Source organism: Balaenoptera ricei, chromosome 14 (assembly GCF_028023285.1).
Source record: "Balaenoptera ricei isolate mBalRic1 chromosome 14, mBalRic1.hap2, whole genome shotgun sequence".
Classification (NCBI taxonomy): domain Eukaryota; kingdom Metazoa; phylum Chordata; class Mammalia; order Artiodactyla; family Balaenopteridae; genus Balaenoptera; species Balaenoptera ricei.
In genome coordinates, this window is record NC_082652.1 from 17832574 (window position 1) to 17848931 (window position 16358).

Here is a 16358-nt window from a genome sequence, read left to right on the forward strand (position 1 = left end):
ACGCACAGCTGTTCTAGACCCTGAATAGTGGCTGTGACGCTCGATGACTTGGGTCAGCTCCCACCCGTGGTGACGCGTTGTAGACGGCACGTAGCTGTGGTCCCATCCCCCTATATCGTTGCTCTGCCCCCTCCCATAGCTGGGACCAGAAACCCAAGGGTTCTCTTATTATTTTGCCATTGCCACAGACCCTAACCAAACCCCTCTGGGTAACTGGCCACGTCCAATTCACAAGGCTGTCCCTGAGTTAATATCCCTAAAGCCTGTGTCTGTAATTGCGTAGGGGTGCTGTTTCGGGGGTAGGCTTGTCTTACCCGTCCAGATAACACCCAAGTATCTGATGGATAATCCAGGACCTTGTGTTTCCTCCGTATTCACCAGCCATCCCCGAGCGGTCAGATGAACCCCGAGGGTGGAGCTGCTACTTCTAAACTGGAAAGAGACTCTGAGGTGAACAGGGCATCAATGTAAGGAAGAGAGAGGCAGCTCTGGCGGTGGCCACCGCCACAGGGCCCCGCGTGCTGGTGGACGGCCACCTCGGGATCACCCCCCGCAGCCTTCCGTTCCCCGTCCTTACTTCCCGACAGCTCGGCGCTCACGGGAGTTTCCTCGGCCTCCTGGTTGGCCGGCCAACTGTTGGGCTGCACCCGCCGGCCTGTGAGCCTTGTAATTGCCCAGCCTTGAGCCTGATACATCAACGGTCACTGGACAGGGGACCTTACACGTCCGAAGCAAAGGGTCCTGGGGCGACACCCCGCCATGTGCAGCAGACAGCGAGCAGGACATGGCGGCACTCATTACCACTGCGGGGTGGGGAGGGAGGCTGCCATTTATACGGGGAATTGACTTCACGGGGGCTCATCAGTTACCAGGGAAACCAGCAGCTTGGGCACGCCCCTCACGGCCCTCAGATTAATGACCATCAGGAGGGCAGGTGTTTCCCTTTAATAAACTAGCAGGTGGAGCCGCTCTGGGCCAAGGATTAGGACAATCACTAGCTGGGGGCTGGGGGGGCAGGTACGGTCACGTGAGCAGGTGCAGGTGAAGCAGGGGCTGGTCCAGCAGAGGACGTACAGAGAGCAAGAGAACAGCCACCCTGAGTGGCCTGACCATACACCATCATATCCCCAAAGCCCTGTGCCTAACACGTAGTAGGGACTGCCATAACCAAGGGCCCAAAACTAGTGGCTTGAAACAACAGAATTTGGGGATGAAATGGTACAGCCTCTATGGGAAATAGTATGGCGGTTCCTGAAAAAATTAAGCATAGAATTCTCACATGATCCAGCAATTCTACTTCTGGGAATATACCAGGCACTCCAGCAGGTATCTGTACACCTACGTTCATAGCAGCATTACTCACAATGGCCAAAAAGTGGAAACAGCCCAAATGTTCACTGACAGATGAATGGGTCAACAAAATGTGTTCTATCCTTGCAATGGAATATCATTCAGCCTTAAAAGGGAAGGAAATTCTGACACAGGCTACAACCTGAATGAAACTTGAAGACATTATGCTAAGTGACAGAAGCCAGACACAAGAGGACAAATACTGTATGATTCCACTTATATGAGATTCTTAGTGCAGCTAAATTTAGAGACAGAAAGTAGAATAGTGGTTGCCAGGGGCTGGAGGGAGGGGGGACAGGTGAATTATGATTTAATGAGTACAGAGTTTCAGTCTGGCCAGATGAAAAACACTTCTGGAAATGGATGGTGGTGATGATTGCACAAGAATGTAAATGTATTTAATGCCACTAAACTGTATACTTAAAAGTGGTTAAAATGGTAGATTTTATGTTATGATTATTTTACCACAATAAAAATAATGTCACAAAAAGACTTCCAGAAATGTATTGTCTCATAGTTCTGGAAGCTAAAAGTCTGAAATCACCTTCTTCTTTTTTTAAGATTTTTTTTTTTAATTGAAGTATAGGTGATTTACTATGTTGTGTTAATTTCTGCTTTACAGCAAAGTGATTCAGTTATACACATATACATTCTTTTTTAAAATATTCTTTTCCATTATGGTTTATCATAGGATACTGAATATAGTTCTCTGTGCTAGACAGTAGGACCTTGTTGTTTATCCATTCTATATGTAATAGTTTGCATCTGCTAGTCCTAAACTCCCAATCCATCCCTCCCCCATCCTCCTCCCCCTTGGCAACCACAAGTCTGTTCTCTATGTCCGTGAGTCTTTCTGTTTCACAGATAGGTTCATTTGTGTCATATTTTAGATTCCACATATAAGTGATATATGGTATTTGTCTTTCTCTTTCTGACTTCACTTAGTATGATAATCTCTAATTGCATCCCTGTTGCTGCAAATGGCATTGTTTCGGGGTTTTTTTATGGCTGAGTAGTACTCCATTGCATATATGTACCACATCTTCTTTATCCATTCATCTGTCAATGGACATTTAGGTTGTTTCCATGCCTTGGCTATTGTGAATAGTGCTGCTATGAACATAGGGATGCATGTATCTTTTTGCATTAGAGTTTTTTTGGGATATATGCCCAGGAGTGGGATTGCTGAATCATATGGTAACTCTATTTTTAGTTGAAATCACCTTCTTGATGCTACAAAGAGTACAGGCCTTGGTGTCCCCAAACACAGTTTGATCCTTAGATACAAAGGAGCCAGAGCTACAAGGAGCCTCGGAGGCCAGCAAGTCGAGAACTTGTCCCTCTTTCAGCACCGACACTCCCTTCTCATGACAGTTACTGTGTGACAGCCCTTTCCTGAAATAAAATTGAAACCACAACTCACCTATGTACATACTTTCAGAATAAATTCATAATAAAATGTCCTAACTGTAATATATAAGAATAAATAAAATAAAATGTGTAATAATATGTATTTCAATAGATAAAGGTTTGGACACAGTTATACCAGAATGATGTAAACAAGGAGTTAGGTATTTGTGCTACTCATAGTGGACAAGCTTGGATAAGAAGTTAATATTGAACTGAATGTGTGTTTGACGTTTTCATATGCCCATGAAGAATCTTCTTGAACATAACACAGCCAGACATGTGGATTGGCCCAGAGGTGATTTATTAGTGATGCAAACACTGCAGGCAACATCGCCACAGGTGCCATGATTCTTTCCAAAATGGGGAGGAATGCTTGGTCAAGTTCCCACCCGAGGGTAGGGAGCTGGGGTATTTATACACTAATTCCTGTTAGCTATTGGATGAGGGCTGCTCCTAGTAGGCGTTAATTCCCCAGAATACCAGCTGCCCCCCGGCACACAAGCATGCAGATGCTGGCAGCTGGAAGTGGCTCTCACTCACCACCATTTCAGGTTCTAAGGGGTATGGGAAAATACATAGCATCTGCTACCATCCAGGGGCAGATAAAAGACATCCAGGGTGAAGGCTGGGGAGAGGGGGCAGCTGGCAGCAGGAAGTGGCAGGAGGACCCCAGGAGAAGCAGGTGGGGGGGATGCATTTGCTGAGGCTCGCTAATGGTGGACCCCTAGGAGGATGCCCACAGAGTCCGCCGCCCGGCTCCCAGGAGTCCTTGGGCTGCAGTCCTGTCTCCATGAGCCCTGCTCACCCCCGGGTCCCATTCTCCCCATGAAGCCTTGTCACAGCTTGGACTCCCCAAGCCTGGCCACGGAGCCTAGGTTCCTTATTTTCTTGCTTGCTCTGGCATCCTTAGGATGACCCCCCATTACTGAGTAACTGGCAAGTCTCTCTGCTTCATACAGCCACGGAGCCCATATCTAGGGTCATCATTTTTAATGATGAGGAGGAGGAGGATGAATATTTCTAGAGCCCACACTTTATCTGTTGTTCTCATCCCTTTCTGCCAATTAATCTTACGCTAATACTCAAAACAACCTAGATAGATAGTGTTATTAACTTCATGTTACAGACGAGGTGACGGAGGCACAGAGAGGTTAAGTGACTTGCCCAAAGGCACACAGTACGTGGTGGAGCCTGGAAAGAAACCTGGGTGATATGTATCAAAAGCCCATCTCAGAGGGAGATGCAAGAGGGAAGAGATATGGGGATATATGTATATGTATAGCTGATTCACTTTGTTATAAAGCAGAAACTAACACACCATTGTAAAGCAATTATACTCCAATAAAGATGTTAAAAAAAAAAAAAGCCCATCTCAGGCGTACTGCCTCTAACCATCAGTCTACAAAGCCTCTCAATTAAGTAAAGTGACTTCCTGGCCCTGAACCTTGACCTTTTGTCACTGAGGGATGCCCTTGCTTCACTGTCCCTCTCAGGCTCTGCCCCTGTGTTAGATGGAATTTAAGTCTAGGTTGGAGTTAAGAGCAGCCTTTTGGGGTGATGTAGGCCTGGGGTCAAATCTCAGCTCTGCTGCTCCCTGGCTGTGTGACCTTCAGAGTCGGCTGCCCCTCTCTGTGCTTCCGAGGCCTTTAGTGGGGTTGAATGGGATAATGCATGGGAATACTTGCAGAGAGCAAGCTCTCCTTGACACAGATGGTTATTATGGGTTTAAGGCTTTGGACAGGGTCTGTCCTGAATATGGGGGTCCAGCTGAACCCCACGTCTAGAGTTAACCCAGCTGCAGTGCCTGGGACCAAGTCTGGCCCGAGGGAGGGAGGGAGGGGGCACTGTCCCCAGTACTGCGTTGGCTTCCTTGCCTCCACTGACCCATGACCCTGGAGCCTGCCAGGGGCCTTCCTGGTGTAAACTGAGACCAGGCATGGACACCTCTTGCCCCAAACCTAGAACACAGCAGGTGCTCAATAAAACAGCAGCCACCTTCACAGACAGCAGCTGCAGCAGCAGAGAAGGCTTCAACTACAGCATCAACAGCTGGTGGGCAGGGCGACCTGAGCTTTGGAGATGGACATGAACTTGAGTTCTGGTCCCACCACTTAAATGTGGTGGCACTTGGGACAATTTACTTCAGCACCCTGGGCTTCAGTATCCCTCTCTGCAAATGGAGGTCATTATCACCCATCACAGATGAGAGCTGATTCTATAAAGCAGTAGTGGGCTCGGTGACAGTAGGGGCTGGAGAGCAGTGGCTACTATTATCCTTGTTAAAATTGTTGCTGTGGCAACTGCTGTTGTTTCCTTTTCTGTGATGTCTCTCTGCCCCTGATGGATACATCAGAGTGTGCAGGGCTCAGAAACAGATGTTCTAGCATCAAAATACAGGGTTCAAACCTCGGCTCTACCACTTCCTGTCTGTGTGGCCCTGGGAAGGTGATACGGCCTCTCTGAGCCTCAGTTTCCTCATCTGTTAAATAGGATTAATAACTGTGCCTTCCAAGGTCTTCGTTAGGATTCAACGAGATGATGATGAATAAAAAGCCCTAGCACTGGGTCTGTTGTTCAGTAAGCACTGATGGATAAAGCATAACAAGGCCTCTCTCTGTGAGAGGGAGGAAGGAGTGGGTGCTGGTGGGAGGAAGGGGTGACGAAGGGTAGGTGCTGCCATCCCCACTTCCAGGGAGTCAACCCCTGCCTTCCACCTGCCTCCTTGCTGGGTGCCCTCACCCACCCCAGCTCTCCCCTACACACCAATGTAAGAATAATTCGAGGTGATTTCTCAGCTGTGCATATTTTTTTAAGCACACAGGCTGAAGTAACTGAAAATCGCCCCATTTTTTTTTAATGTCTTCCTGGGGCCCCCCCGGCCTCCCCCATACCAGCGGCCTTTAGCCGTGGGGAGGCTGCAGGAGGCTGGGACGGGCTGCAGGGGCAACAGGGGAGCAAGGTCGGAATTGGCTCCTGGAGGTGGGAGGGGTGGTCCCGGGAGGCCAGCTGTCGCCTGACTGTCAGACGGGACAGTCCCTCCTATTCCCATGGCGGGGAGGGGGGCGGAGAGCGGGCGGCAGAGGAGACTCACATGCGCGGCCACGGTGTCCCGCCTTGGGCCGTAGGAAGCCACTGAGGCTCAGAGCAGTGATGGTCAGGGGTGGCGGGTGGGATGGGGGCTCAGCCCTTGAGCCGAGGCTGCAGAAGATCTCTGGGCAGGGGGACAGTCACTGATGCGTGGAAGAGAGCGGGTCGGGGGCACCGTATCATCACGGCTCACCCGGATCTCTGCAGGAGCCTCCCAACCGGTCTCCCTGCTTCCCCCCCTTGGTCCCACCGTCTCTGCTCTGTGCCACAGCCAGAGCTCTCCTATTAAACCCAAAGACAGACGATGTCTCGCCTCGTTCAAACTCTCCGTGGCTCCCGCCCCCCGGAGAAGAGTCAAAGTTTCCCAGAGTCTGTGGAGTCCTAAATGCCGACCGTACGCCCTCTCTGACCCCCTCCCCATGTCTTACTTAACCCTCCTTGCTGTGTCTCTATCACTCAGCCACACTCCAGCCTATGACCTTCAAGCCTGGTCTTCCTCCGCCTGCAATGTTCTCATGGGTCATTCAGGTCTGAGCTCAAATGTCACCTCCTCAGGGTTCTCTGACCGCGATCCCATCACTCTGCATCCTTGTATCCTGCTTCCTTGTCCTTAGCCCTTCCCACCTCCTGGCATTATATTCAAACTTTACCTGTTCATTTATGTTCTGTCTCTCTCATAGAAGGTGAGCTCTGTGTGGGTGGGACTTTGCTTTGTTCACTGCTGTGACCTCAGGCCTTGAACAGGGCCTGGAATTTGTTGAATAAGTTAGTGAAAATAGAGACTGACAGAGAGATGGAGGGGGAATGATGGACAGGTGGATGGGAGAAAGGAAGGATGGATGGATTAATGGGTGAAAGGATTGAGGCAAGGATGGATGGATGGGAGGGATGGATGGGTAGATGGAGGGATGGAGGGATGGGTGGATGGAGGGAGGGACGTAAGATGGATGGATGGATGGAGGGATGGATGGATGGATGGACGGACGGACGGACAGACGGGTGGATGGATGGATGGATGGATGGATGGGTGGGTGGGTGGATGGATGGGTGGATGGATGGATGGGTGGATGGAGGGAGGGAGGGAGGGATGGAGGGATGGGTGGATGGAGGGAGGGACGTAAGATGGATGGATGGAGGGATGGATGGATGGGTTGATGGGAGGATAGGAGGAAGAATTGAAAGAATGGGTAGAAAGATGGGTGGGTAGAAGGAGGGATGGATAAATCAATGGACAGAAGAAAACATAGAAATATGGAAGGAAGACTAGAAGGATGGATGGATGGACGGACTGACAGATGGAGACACAGACAGACAGACACAAAATCAGGGCAGGATGCACATGTGGTTCTGCCTGATAAGGACCAGAGCCTCGAGTGGGAGAACAGCTCATGGCCCTCCCTTGGGGCTCTCAGAACCCTCAAGCCCCAGCCTCCTTCATCCTGCCCCTCCCCTGGGCTCTACCTGGGGCCCGGCCCCCTCAAAAAGTGACACGGAGGAACATGGCAGGTGGGGGACCGGCCCCAGGCTTTATTGAGCAGATTCTGGGGGAGGGTGGCCAGACAGGCCCTCACCCCGGCGCTGGAGCCGCCTCTTCTTGCCCTTGCTGCCCCCCAGGGCGGGCCTGGGCCACTGGGTCCTGGGCGCCCTTCAGCTGCTGAGGAAGCAGCCCCGCTTGTGCCACTTCTGGTCGCGGATGCGGCGCACAGACTGCAGCTGTGGCTGGTTGGCGTCCCACTCGTTCCAGTGGCGGTACTCACCCCGCTCAAACACGTACTGGCGGCCGCGGTAGCCGGGGAACTCGTAACCAACCCACCTGCAGGGAGACCAAGGTCGGGGTGAGGATGGTCAGTGTCCAATCTCTTGCCTCCAGCCGGACGGAGTCTTTTGAAACCAGCGTTTGATCATGCTCTCCACCTGCCTAAATCCCTCCCTGGCTCCCCAGTGCCCCCGGGATGAAGTCAAACTCCTAGTCCTGCCCACAGGATTCTTCACGCAGCATCTCTAGCCTCATCTCTCATTCCCTCTTTATACCCCACACTCCAGCCTGTCTTATTCTATTCTCCCTGAACCCGCCTGTCTCTGAGCCTTTACACATGCTGTTCCTTCTGCCTGGAATGCTTGTCCTTGCCTCAACCTTATTTCATCTCCTCTTTCATTAGTATCCTTTACATATCAATTCAGATATCTCCTCCTCCAGAAAGCCCTTCCTGACACCCCCAGGCTGAATCAAGTGCCTCATCAGGACCCTCAGAGCCCCTGTACATCCCCCATCACAATTCTGATCACAACGAATTGTGAATACTATTTCCTTGTCTGTCTCCCTATAAGACTGTGAAATTCTTGAGGGAGGAATTGTATAGTTCTTGTTGCCCCCATACCCTGACCATAGGTGATAACTTAGTAAAAAGTTGTTGAACACATTATTATCAGGTAGAGGTGGCACCTTTCAAGGCCCAACCCCAGATCACAAGCCTGCAAGTGAGATACAGTCAGCTGGACAAAGGGATGGTGATCCTAAGATTGCATTAACAGAGACATCAAGCCTACAAGGAGGGCGGTGATGAACCTGCTCTCCTATGTACTACTCAAGCCACACCCACATACAGGCTGGGTTCCCTGGTAAGGACAAGGATTGTGAAAAGGAAAAAAATATCTGAGTTCAAGGGCCTAGGGATGTTCAGAAAAGGAGTGAAGACTTTGATGGAGACAGGTAAGGGGGACAGATTTCACTTGGTTAAAAAAAAAAGATAAAACTGTCTGTAAGTCAAGGCTTCCTGGATATCCAACGGTACAGGAATGCAAGCAATTGGACATTCGCATCATGGGAGATCTTGAATGGGGCTTTGAGCAAGGTTGGTGTCGACGCACTGACTTGAGTGAAGGGCCTCCAGACCTGAAGGAGCAGGAAACGTCAGCTGTGTAGGCAATTGTGAACAAAGATTCTGTGTGGAGCCAGAGGCATGCTAACTGGAGGACAGGGCAGGGGCAAGAGTGGGATCAGGTCCCTTACGTCCCGTTGATGGCCCGGACGCTCGCCACACGGTCCTGGAAGCCGTGAGCCCAGAGGCTGGGCACGTCATCGTCCACTATCTCCATCTTGCGGCCGCCGAAAGCTGGGTTCTCAAAGAGATGCAGCTTGTGATCCGGACCATCCTGGGGGCAAGACCACGGGGTGAACCGGCTGCTCCCATGCCCAGAACAGGGGGCAGGGAGGCTCCAGGAAAGAATTAAGTCAAATAACACCCACCCCCAGAGCTGGTCTCCTTAGGAATTTTAGAGCCAGGGAGCCGTGAGACCAAGAGGGGCCTTTCAGGTCTGGTTAAAAACTCCGTCATTTAGCAGATAGGGACACCGAGGCACAGAGAGGGTGGCAGGAGATCAGAATTATTCATGTAGAATGCCAGCCAAGCCCTCGGCTGAGCTCGTGAAAGGAGCTTGCCGCATGAGCTCCAGGCATGTCCTGCTTCTGGGCACTGTACTCACGATTTGCAGAGGCCGGAGGGACAGGAGGCTGTCACTGCGGTGGCTGTTGGACCACGCGTCCCAGCGAGGATAATCCCCCTTCTCCAGCACATACTGCTCCCCGCGGAAGGCCCTGCGCTCAAATGCCAGCCACCTGCGGGAGGAAAGAGGCCTGGGTCACCTCTGCTGCCCTCGGGGAGGACCCAGCACTAGTGAGGGGGGTGCCCAAGAGCTGCTGACTTCTGACCTTGCACCTTCCCTCCAACCTTCCTTCCTTCCCTCTACTGACCCCTGGTCCTGGTATTGAGGGAGCTGCTAGAACATACTGGGAGTTGAGACTCTGAGTCAGAAAACCATCCTGGGGAAGAGTACTGAGAATCTATTTTATGTGCAGCCTCTGTGTAGGCTGCTCAGAAACATTTTATTTTATTCTTTATTTTATTTTTATTTATTTACTTTTTTTTTTTTTTTTTGGCTACGTTGGGTCTTCGTTGCTGCGTGCGGGCTTTCTCTAGTTGCGGCGAGCGGGGGCTACTCTTCACTGCGGTGTGTGGGCTTCTCACTGCAGTGGCTTCTCTTGTTGCGGAGAAAGGGCTCTAGGAGCACGGGCTCCATAGTTGTGGCTCACAGGCTCTAGAGAGCAGGCTTGGTAGTTGTGGCTCACGGGCTTAGTTGCTCCGCGGCATGTGGGATCCTCCCAGACCAGAGATCGAACCCGTGTCCCCTGCATTGGCAGGCGGATTCTTAATCACTGCACCACCAGGGAAGTCTCTCAGAAACATTTTAAATGCAATGTCTGGCACACAGTAAGTATTCCATAGACATCTCCTCCTTCTCCTCCTTCTCTTCCTCCTCCTCCTGCCCCTCCCCCTCCTCCTCTTATTTTTCTTCTTCTTACTATTATATTGTTAGTGCTATTATGACTATTATATTTTAATTATTTATGTGCATCCTTCCATTCGTTTTCACAAAAACTCTCTCTGAAGTATGTACCCTTATTATCCCATTTGACAGATGAGAAAACAGAGGCCAAGAGGGTGAAGCACCTTGCCCAGGATCACCCAAGTGGGTAGTACCAGAGCCTGGACTTTCCACCTGAAGAATTCAGGGTCCAGCTGGGACTCCTGTTTGCCACGTGGACGTGGACAGGACACGTGACCACTTTGGCCTCAGTTTCTTCATCTGTCAAGAGGGATTCAGTGATATAAAGCACATTAAAATTTAGATATTATCATCATTATTAAAACTATTAAAACTATTAAATCCCACTAGTAGGCACTGAGCTAGGTGCTGGGTGCCTTCCTCTGTTCTCTCTCCACAGCGCCCTGCTACTGACCTCAGAGATGGAGAGTTAGAAGGATTCCAAGAAAATCACAGTTCAATGTTCTTATCTTACAGGTGGGAAAACTGAGGCCAGAGATGGGAAGGGAGTTGCCTAAGGCTCCACAGCAGATCTAGAGCTTGATCCTGGACCTCCCGACTTCCAGAGGGCTCAGGGCTGTGAGGAGGGGCTCGGGGTGCAGGTACTCACGGCCCCGACTCCACTTGGATGGAGCCCACCTTCTCCAGCAGGCTTTCTGTCAGGTTGGGGCACTCGGCCGAGAGCTCGCACCGCTTGCCCTGGAAGTTCTCCATTTCGTACACGATCACCTGGAACGGCAGCCTCCTGAGCGTCCCACCGGGGCAGGGTTCCCAGCCCCAGCCTGTGTCCTGCCAGGTCCTCTTTAGGGCCTTGGAGGGAGGTACTGCCATCCGCTCGCTCCCTCAGCTCTGCCTGGTACAGGCCTGAAGCCAGCACCGCCACAGGTCTGCCCTGCCCCCTGGTGGCCATGGAGGGGAACACCTCCAGGAACCCCCCATTAATCCAGGGACTGCAATTCTGGTATCTGGCCGGAGGCAGTGCAAAATCAAGTAAAGCAAAATGACCAAAATAACCAGAGGGATAAGTGTAGGGAAATGAAGCCGCTGTGGTTAGGAGGGACTGTGGGCCCCCTTCTAAGCTTTTCAAGAGAAGCCAGAAATCTGTAATTTCCTTAATGTGAAATTTCTCCATTTAAAAAGTCTTGCTCAGGACAAATAAAACTCCAGTTTGCAACAGTTGACCTTCACCTGTCCCTATATCCCAGAGGAAGTGGTTGCAAAGGCAGAGGAAGGTTTTGCCTCTTTCACCCGCCTAGAAGCACAAACTGTCTTTGTAGCAGGTCCCTGGGGAACATTGGCTCTGGTCATTTTATACAAGGGTCAAGGGAGGCTCAGAAAGCGTCCTTGCGGCAGCAAGTTAAGTGGAGGCATGGATTCAATAAGCCAGCTGGCTCTTTTCTCCCGAGCACTGGCGTGGTCAGGGGAAAGCCAAATGCCAAAAGGAGCCAGGAAGGGCCGGCAGTGATACCCTCGTCTCTGGTGGGCGGCTGCCTCTGGGCAGCTCTCCCCAGGGGAAAGCTGGGTGTCCACAGGGCAAGGCTGATTCACCCACGAACCAGGCCCAGAGCCAGGCAGGCCTCTTTGCTGCTCTTCCCCTCCCGGTGTGCACCCTTCTGGTTAAAGCTCCCAGTTATCTCCTTAGTCAATTCATTCCCGGACCCCATCTCAAATTAAAGCCCCCGGGATAGCTTTGAAAGGACAGAGCCGGGACTTCCCTGGCGGTCCAGTGGTTAAGACTCCGCGCTTCCAATGCAGGGGGCGCGGGTTCGATCCCTGGTCAAGGAACTAAGATCCCACATGCCACGCAGCACGGCCAAAAACTAAAAAAAAAAAAAAAAAAAAAAAAAAATGACAGAGCCAACAAATCCCAGCTCTCAGATTCCTCCGTTAGCTGGACATGGTAATGGCACATGCATTGAGCTCTCACACTGAGAAGTGTGGGTACCATCCCCATTTTAAAGATGGGGCTGTTGAGTTCCAGAGAGGGCCAGGGACCGGACCAAGGTCAGGCAGGAGAGTCAGCGCCGTGTCTCCCGAAACCCGCATTGAGACTGGCAGGGTGCGCGTGACCAGTTCCATTTTGCAGACAAGGACACAGAAGAGGAAAGATGGGGCAGAACCATGAAGCGAATTTATCGCAGGCCGGGGAGATGTGCTCGTGGTCCATGCTGGCCGGAAGGGCTGCGGCTCCTTTCTGGAGAGAGGCTGCCTGGCCAGGAGGCTGACCCCGAGGACCAAGAGCAGCCCTGGGCCCAGAGCCCCCGGGACCCCCTCCCTGCCCGGTACCTTGTAGACGCCCCCGAGGCCTCCGTGGCTCTTGCCGGCGGCAGCCTGTTCCGGCGCGCTGTGCTGCTCCGCCATCGCCCCAGGAACACCTGTGGCTTCAAAGGCAAAAGAGTCACCAGGTGCACCTGGGCAAAACCAGGTGTTGACGTGATTGGAGTCGAGGCTGAGCTACAGAACTTGGCTGCCTCCAAGATGTGGTCATTGCTCACAACCTACATGTGGTCATTCAGTCATTCAGCAAACATCCCCTTGGCATCCACTATGGACCACAGGCACCGGGACAGTCAGGATCCCCATTTTACAGAGGGCAATCCCGAGGCCCAGTGAGTTGGGGCTGGGACTGGGCTCCAAAGCGCGTGCCCTTCCCCCACACCCGGAGCTCTGTGCGGACACAGCACCTCCAGACCCTGCTCAGAGGGTGGGCGTTGCCGGGGTTTCCTCTACAGGAATCTCTCCTGCCTCTGCACCCCAAGCAGTATAGTCTTTTGTTCACTGACTCCTTCACTTGCCAAAGATTCTGTGAGAACCCAGTTGGTGCCTGGCCCTGTGCTGGGTGATGGAGAGGAAGAGGAGACCACAGACTGGTGGGAGATGGACAGACAGACAGACATCTAGAGAAAGCATGATGCCGGACCAGGTCCTGGGACACCGGCTCCAGTCCAGTTTCTCTGCATTCACTTATTCATTTCATATGCATTTATGGAGCACTTACTTTGTTCCAGCCACTTAAAGAGACACAGACACAAACAGACAGACAGACAGCTCCCCTTCATCCCTAGGGACGTGCCACACACCACTGGGCCTGCATTCGTCACGTGGAAGGATTCTCTTGATGCCGCACACACAGACACATAGGACTGTTCTCCTGCTTATCAGCACATGCACAGATGCGCACACACACACACACACACACACACACACACACAGGCTCCCGTGGTCATTGTACACAGTCACTTCCCACCTGGTGCACAAACACAGCCCCTCTCTCTTGCACACACACATGCCCATTTCAGACATCCACAGTGGTCCAGAAGGCACCTCAGCTACACCCCACGTTCCTGGAAGTAGATGGGCTGCGTGGCCCATATACTCAGGACACAGGCCCAGGGATGCGTAGCCTGCGGGCTGTCTGTCTGCCCGTGTCCAGCCTCAGCAGAAAACAGGGCCTGGTCCAGCTCGTGGAGGTCCAGCTCACGAAGGATTCTCAGCAGATGTGGCAGCCCCCCCCGTTTGCCCACTCCCCCTCCTCAGCGGTGCTCAGTCTTTGTAGGCCCCCTGCCCTAAGCTCACAGCCAAGCGCTCGACCCTGCCCACCACCCCCAGACACCAGCTGGCTTGGTGCCTGCCCTGCGTCCTCCCTCTCGGCTCCAGCCCTCACGTGGATCCCCGGTTGGTGCAGGGGGCCAGCTGTGCACGCCCCCCGGAGACCACCAAGGTCCGGGCCTGCCTCTCTCTCCCCGCATACCCAGAATGAACCTGTTGCAGTCGCCTTGAGAAGAAGAGAAAGGCCGATGCCGTCTGCAGACTCAGTCTGCTTCTGCAGGGACCGTCCTATTTATGGGCGTTTTCTGACAGCCCAGCACATCCTGGCTTGCTGAGGCAGCGCGCTGTCCACCTGATTCTGTGCGGGCCACTTCACCCCAATAGCAGGCCCAGGGAGGCCCTCAGCCGTGGCCTCTGATGACTTCCTGGGGGCAGACGGACTGCATCAGCTTTGTGGGAAGCCCGGAAGCACCAGGCAGGGGGCATCGGGGTGTAAAGATCTCAGTGTCAACTTCCTTCCTTTGGCTTCTCAGCTCCACCATCTTCCTATTGGGGTGCATGACATCCTTGGAATGGCTCCAGTTCTTAAAGTGAGGGGTCCCAGAATCTCTCAATTTTCCCATGTGCCATGTGGCCTAAATTTTAAGTCAGATCACCCTGAACATACCCTCCAAGGTGGGTGTAAATCCATCCAAACATTTCCACGAGATGTGGTAACAGACCCAAGATTCATTTTCGTTATACAGAAGATTCGTTATACAAAGATTCATTTTCGTTATACATTTCGTTATACATTGACGAATAACAGTGATCATTTATTGAAGACCTACTATGTGCATGGCACTGGGCCAGCTTCATGAGCAGTATGTTCAATCCTCACGCAGCCCTCTTTAGGGGAGGAATTATGATCTCCACCTTATAGAGGGGGAAATAGTTCAGAGATGTGGAGTCACTCACCCAGGGTCACACAGCAGAGAGGAGGAGAAGGGGTTGGCCTCCTCCAGGGCCCAGCTCTTAGCCTAAATAGAAATAAAGATGATCATGATAGTCCCTTTATTTATGACTAAAAAAAAAAGATCCATGCATTTTGTGTGTGTGCCTAACAAAGTATAATTTTGCCTGTGATAGCTACAGAATTTCCTGGCTTTTCAAAAGTTTGCCTTACGCTACTTTGTTTTTATGAAAGACCTACATTAGTACCTGTTTTTTTAACGGAAAGAAATCCAGAGAATTTTTGCTTTTACAAAAAAAGGGTGAAAAACAAAAATCACGTTCGGTGTTCATTTTATAACGAGCCATGACAGTGGCGAGGTGAGCCCCAAGCAGCGAGTGGTGCCACCAAGTGCCTTCCGTGGGAACCACACTCAGTATCTCAGCGTCAAGCGGCCAGAGCTTTGAACTGTGTCTGAGAGCATCTGTGCTTTATCTCCATTTCTTCTGTGCATCTGTGAGCAAGATGTGTCCTCAGGTAATCGCTTCTTCAATTTATGCCATTGCGGCTTAGGAAAGGTTTCAGAGGAACGCTCTACTTTCGGATAGTGGAGGGGAACCTGTATTTAATGATTGCTGAATGAATAAAATAATGAGGGCAAAGGGGTAAATTGTTAACCAAGAGGGTTTTCTTTTGTTGTTGTTTTTAGCTAACATTCTCAAGTCAGCATAAAACCCAACCTCCTTGCATCCCTGGAGATGTGGGTGACAGCTGGGCTCTGGAAACAGGTGGACTTGCGTGACCTTGGGTGAGTGAATGAAGGTCAGAATCACAGTCTCCTCATCTGTAAATGGAGAAGCTTCTCTCTCCTCGAGCCATTGAGAGATCACGAAAGCAAAACACTCAGCACAGCGTTACCTTCTAGCTTTTAATCACTGAGGATCCTGCCTACTGTTGACAGTTCAAACCAAGAGGCTGCTTCCTGCTGGTGCTCATGGAAAGCAGAGTTGGTCTCAACCCCTTAACCTGGGATGCAGCCGCCACCTGCTGCGGATATAAGGGGGAAGACAGAGGTGCGACAGCCTATCAGGCCTGACTCCCCAACCCCCAACAGTTCCTTTAGGATCCTGAAGACCTACTATACGCCCAGATTTCCTGGGCCACATTTCTTTAACCTAGAGTTCTCAATCTTGGCCCTATTGCCATTTGGGGCTGGGTCATTCTGCGCGATGGGGTGGGAGGGCTGTCCTGCACAGTGTACAACGCTGAGCAGCAACCCTGGCCTCCACCCACTAGATGCCGGTAGCGCCTCCCTTCCCTCCTTGTGATAACTAAAACAACATCTCCTGTCATTGCCAGATGTCGTGCGGGGGACACAATCCACCCAGCTGAGAGCCACTGCCTTTAACTTTTGCCCACTGTTATCGCTGTCACCACCCCCATTCTGCAGAACCGTGAGGGTTCAGAGATACCCCACAGCCAGGAGGAGGCCGAAGGAGGACCCAACCCCACGTCGAATGGAGATCCTGCTTTGTCTCCATCGGCCCCCTTTCCCAGGACCCCTGCTGCGCCCTCCCGCTGTCTGGCCCCCCAGCTCGGCACAGCGGAGAGACTGACTCAGCTGGGGACAGGCATGCATGCATGGGGG

At 51.9% G+C, this 16358-nt stretch overlaps 1 protein-coding gene across 2 annotated transcripts; it reads right to left on the bottom strand.

The window, feature by feature from the left end:
* Window positions 1-7343: 7343 nt before the first annotated feature.
* Window positions 7344-16340, bottom strand: CRYBB3 (crystallin beta B3). Of its 2 annotated transcripts, none has more exons than XM_059895215.1 (6): window positions 13993-16340; window positions 12517-12611; window positions 10841-10959; window positions 9331-9463; window positions 8858-9000; window positions 7344-7660 (listed from the first exon to the last, which is right to left on the bottom strand). In XM_059895215.1, the coding sequence occupies exons 2-6, from the start codon at window positions 12589-12591 to the stop codon at window positions 7495-7497; spliced, it is 636 nt and encodes a 211-aa protein (XP_059751198.1). In that variant the 5' UTR covers window positions 12592-12611; window positions 13993-16340; the 3' UTR covers window positions 7344-7494. The 2 variants fall into 2 exon arrangements, with proteins under 2 accessions (XP_059751198.1, XP_059751197.1); XM_059895214.1 differs by having other exon boundaries at window positions 13982-16340.
* Window positions 16341-16358: the final 18 nt, after the last annotated feature.

What these genes read in the sequence shown, in the direction of transcription:
- CRYBB3 (XM_059895215.1), bottom strand. Translation starts at nt 12,591, where the DNA reads ATGGCGGAGCAGCACAGCGCGCCGGAACAGGCTGCCGCCGGCAAGAGC. An exon ending in GCCTCGGGGGCGTCTACAAG is followed by an intron (nt 10,960 to 12,516) that starts GTACCGGGCAGG and finishes CTGCCGTTCCAG; the next exon opens with GTGATCGTGTACGAAATGGA. An exon ending in GTCCGGGCCATCAACGGGAC is followed by an intron (nt 7,661 to 8,857) that starts GTAAGGGACCTG and finishes GTCTCCCTGCAG; the next exon opens with GTGGGTTGGTTACGAGTTCC.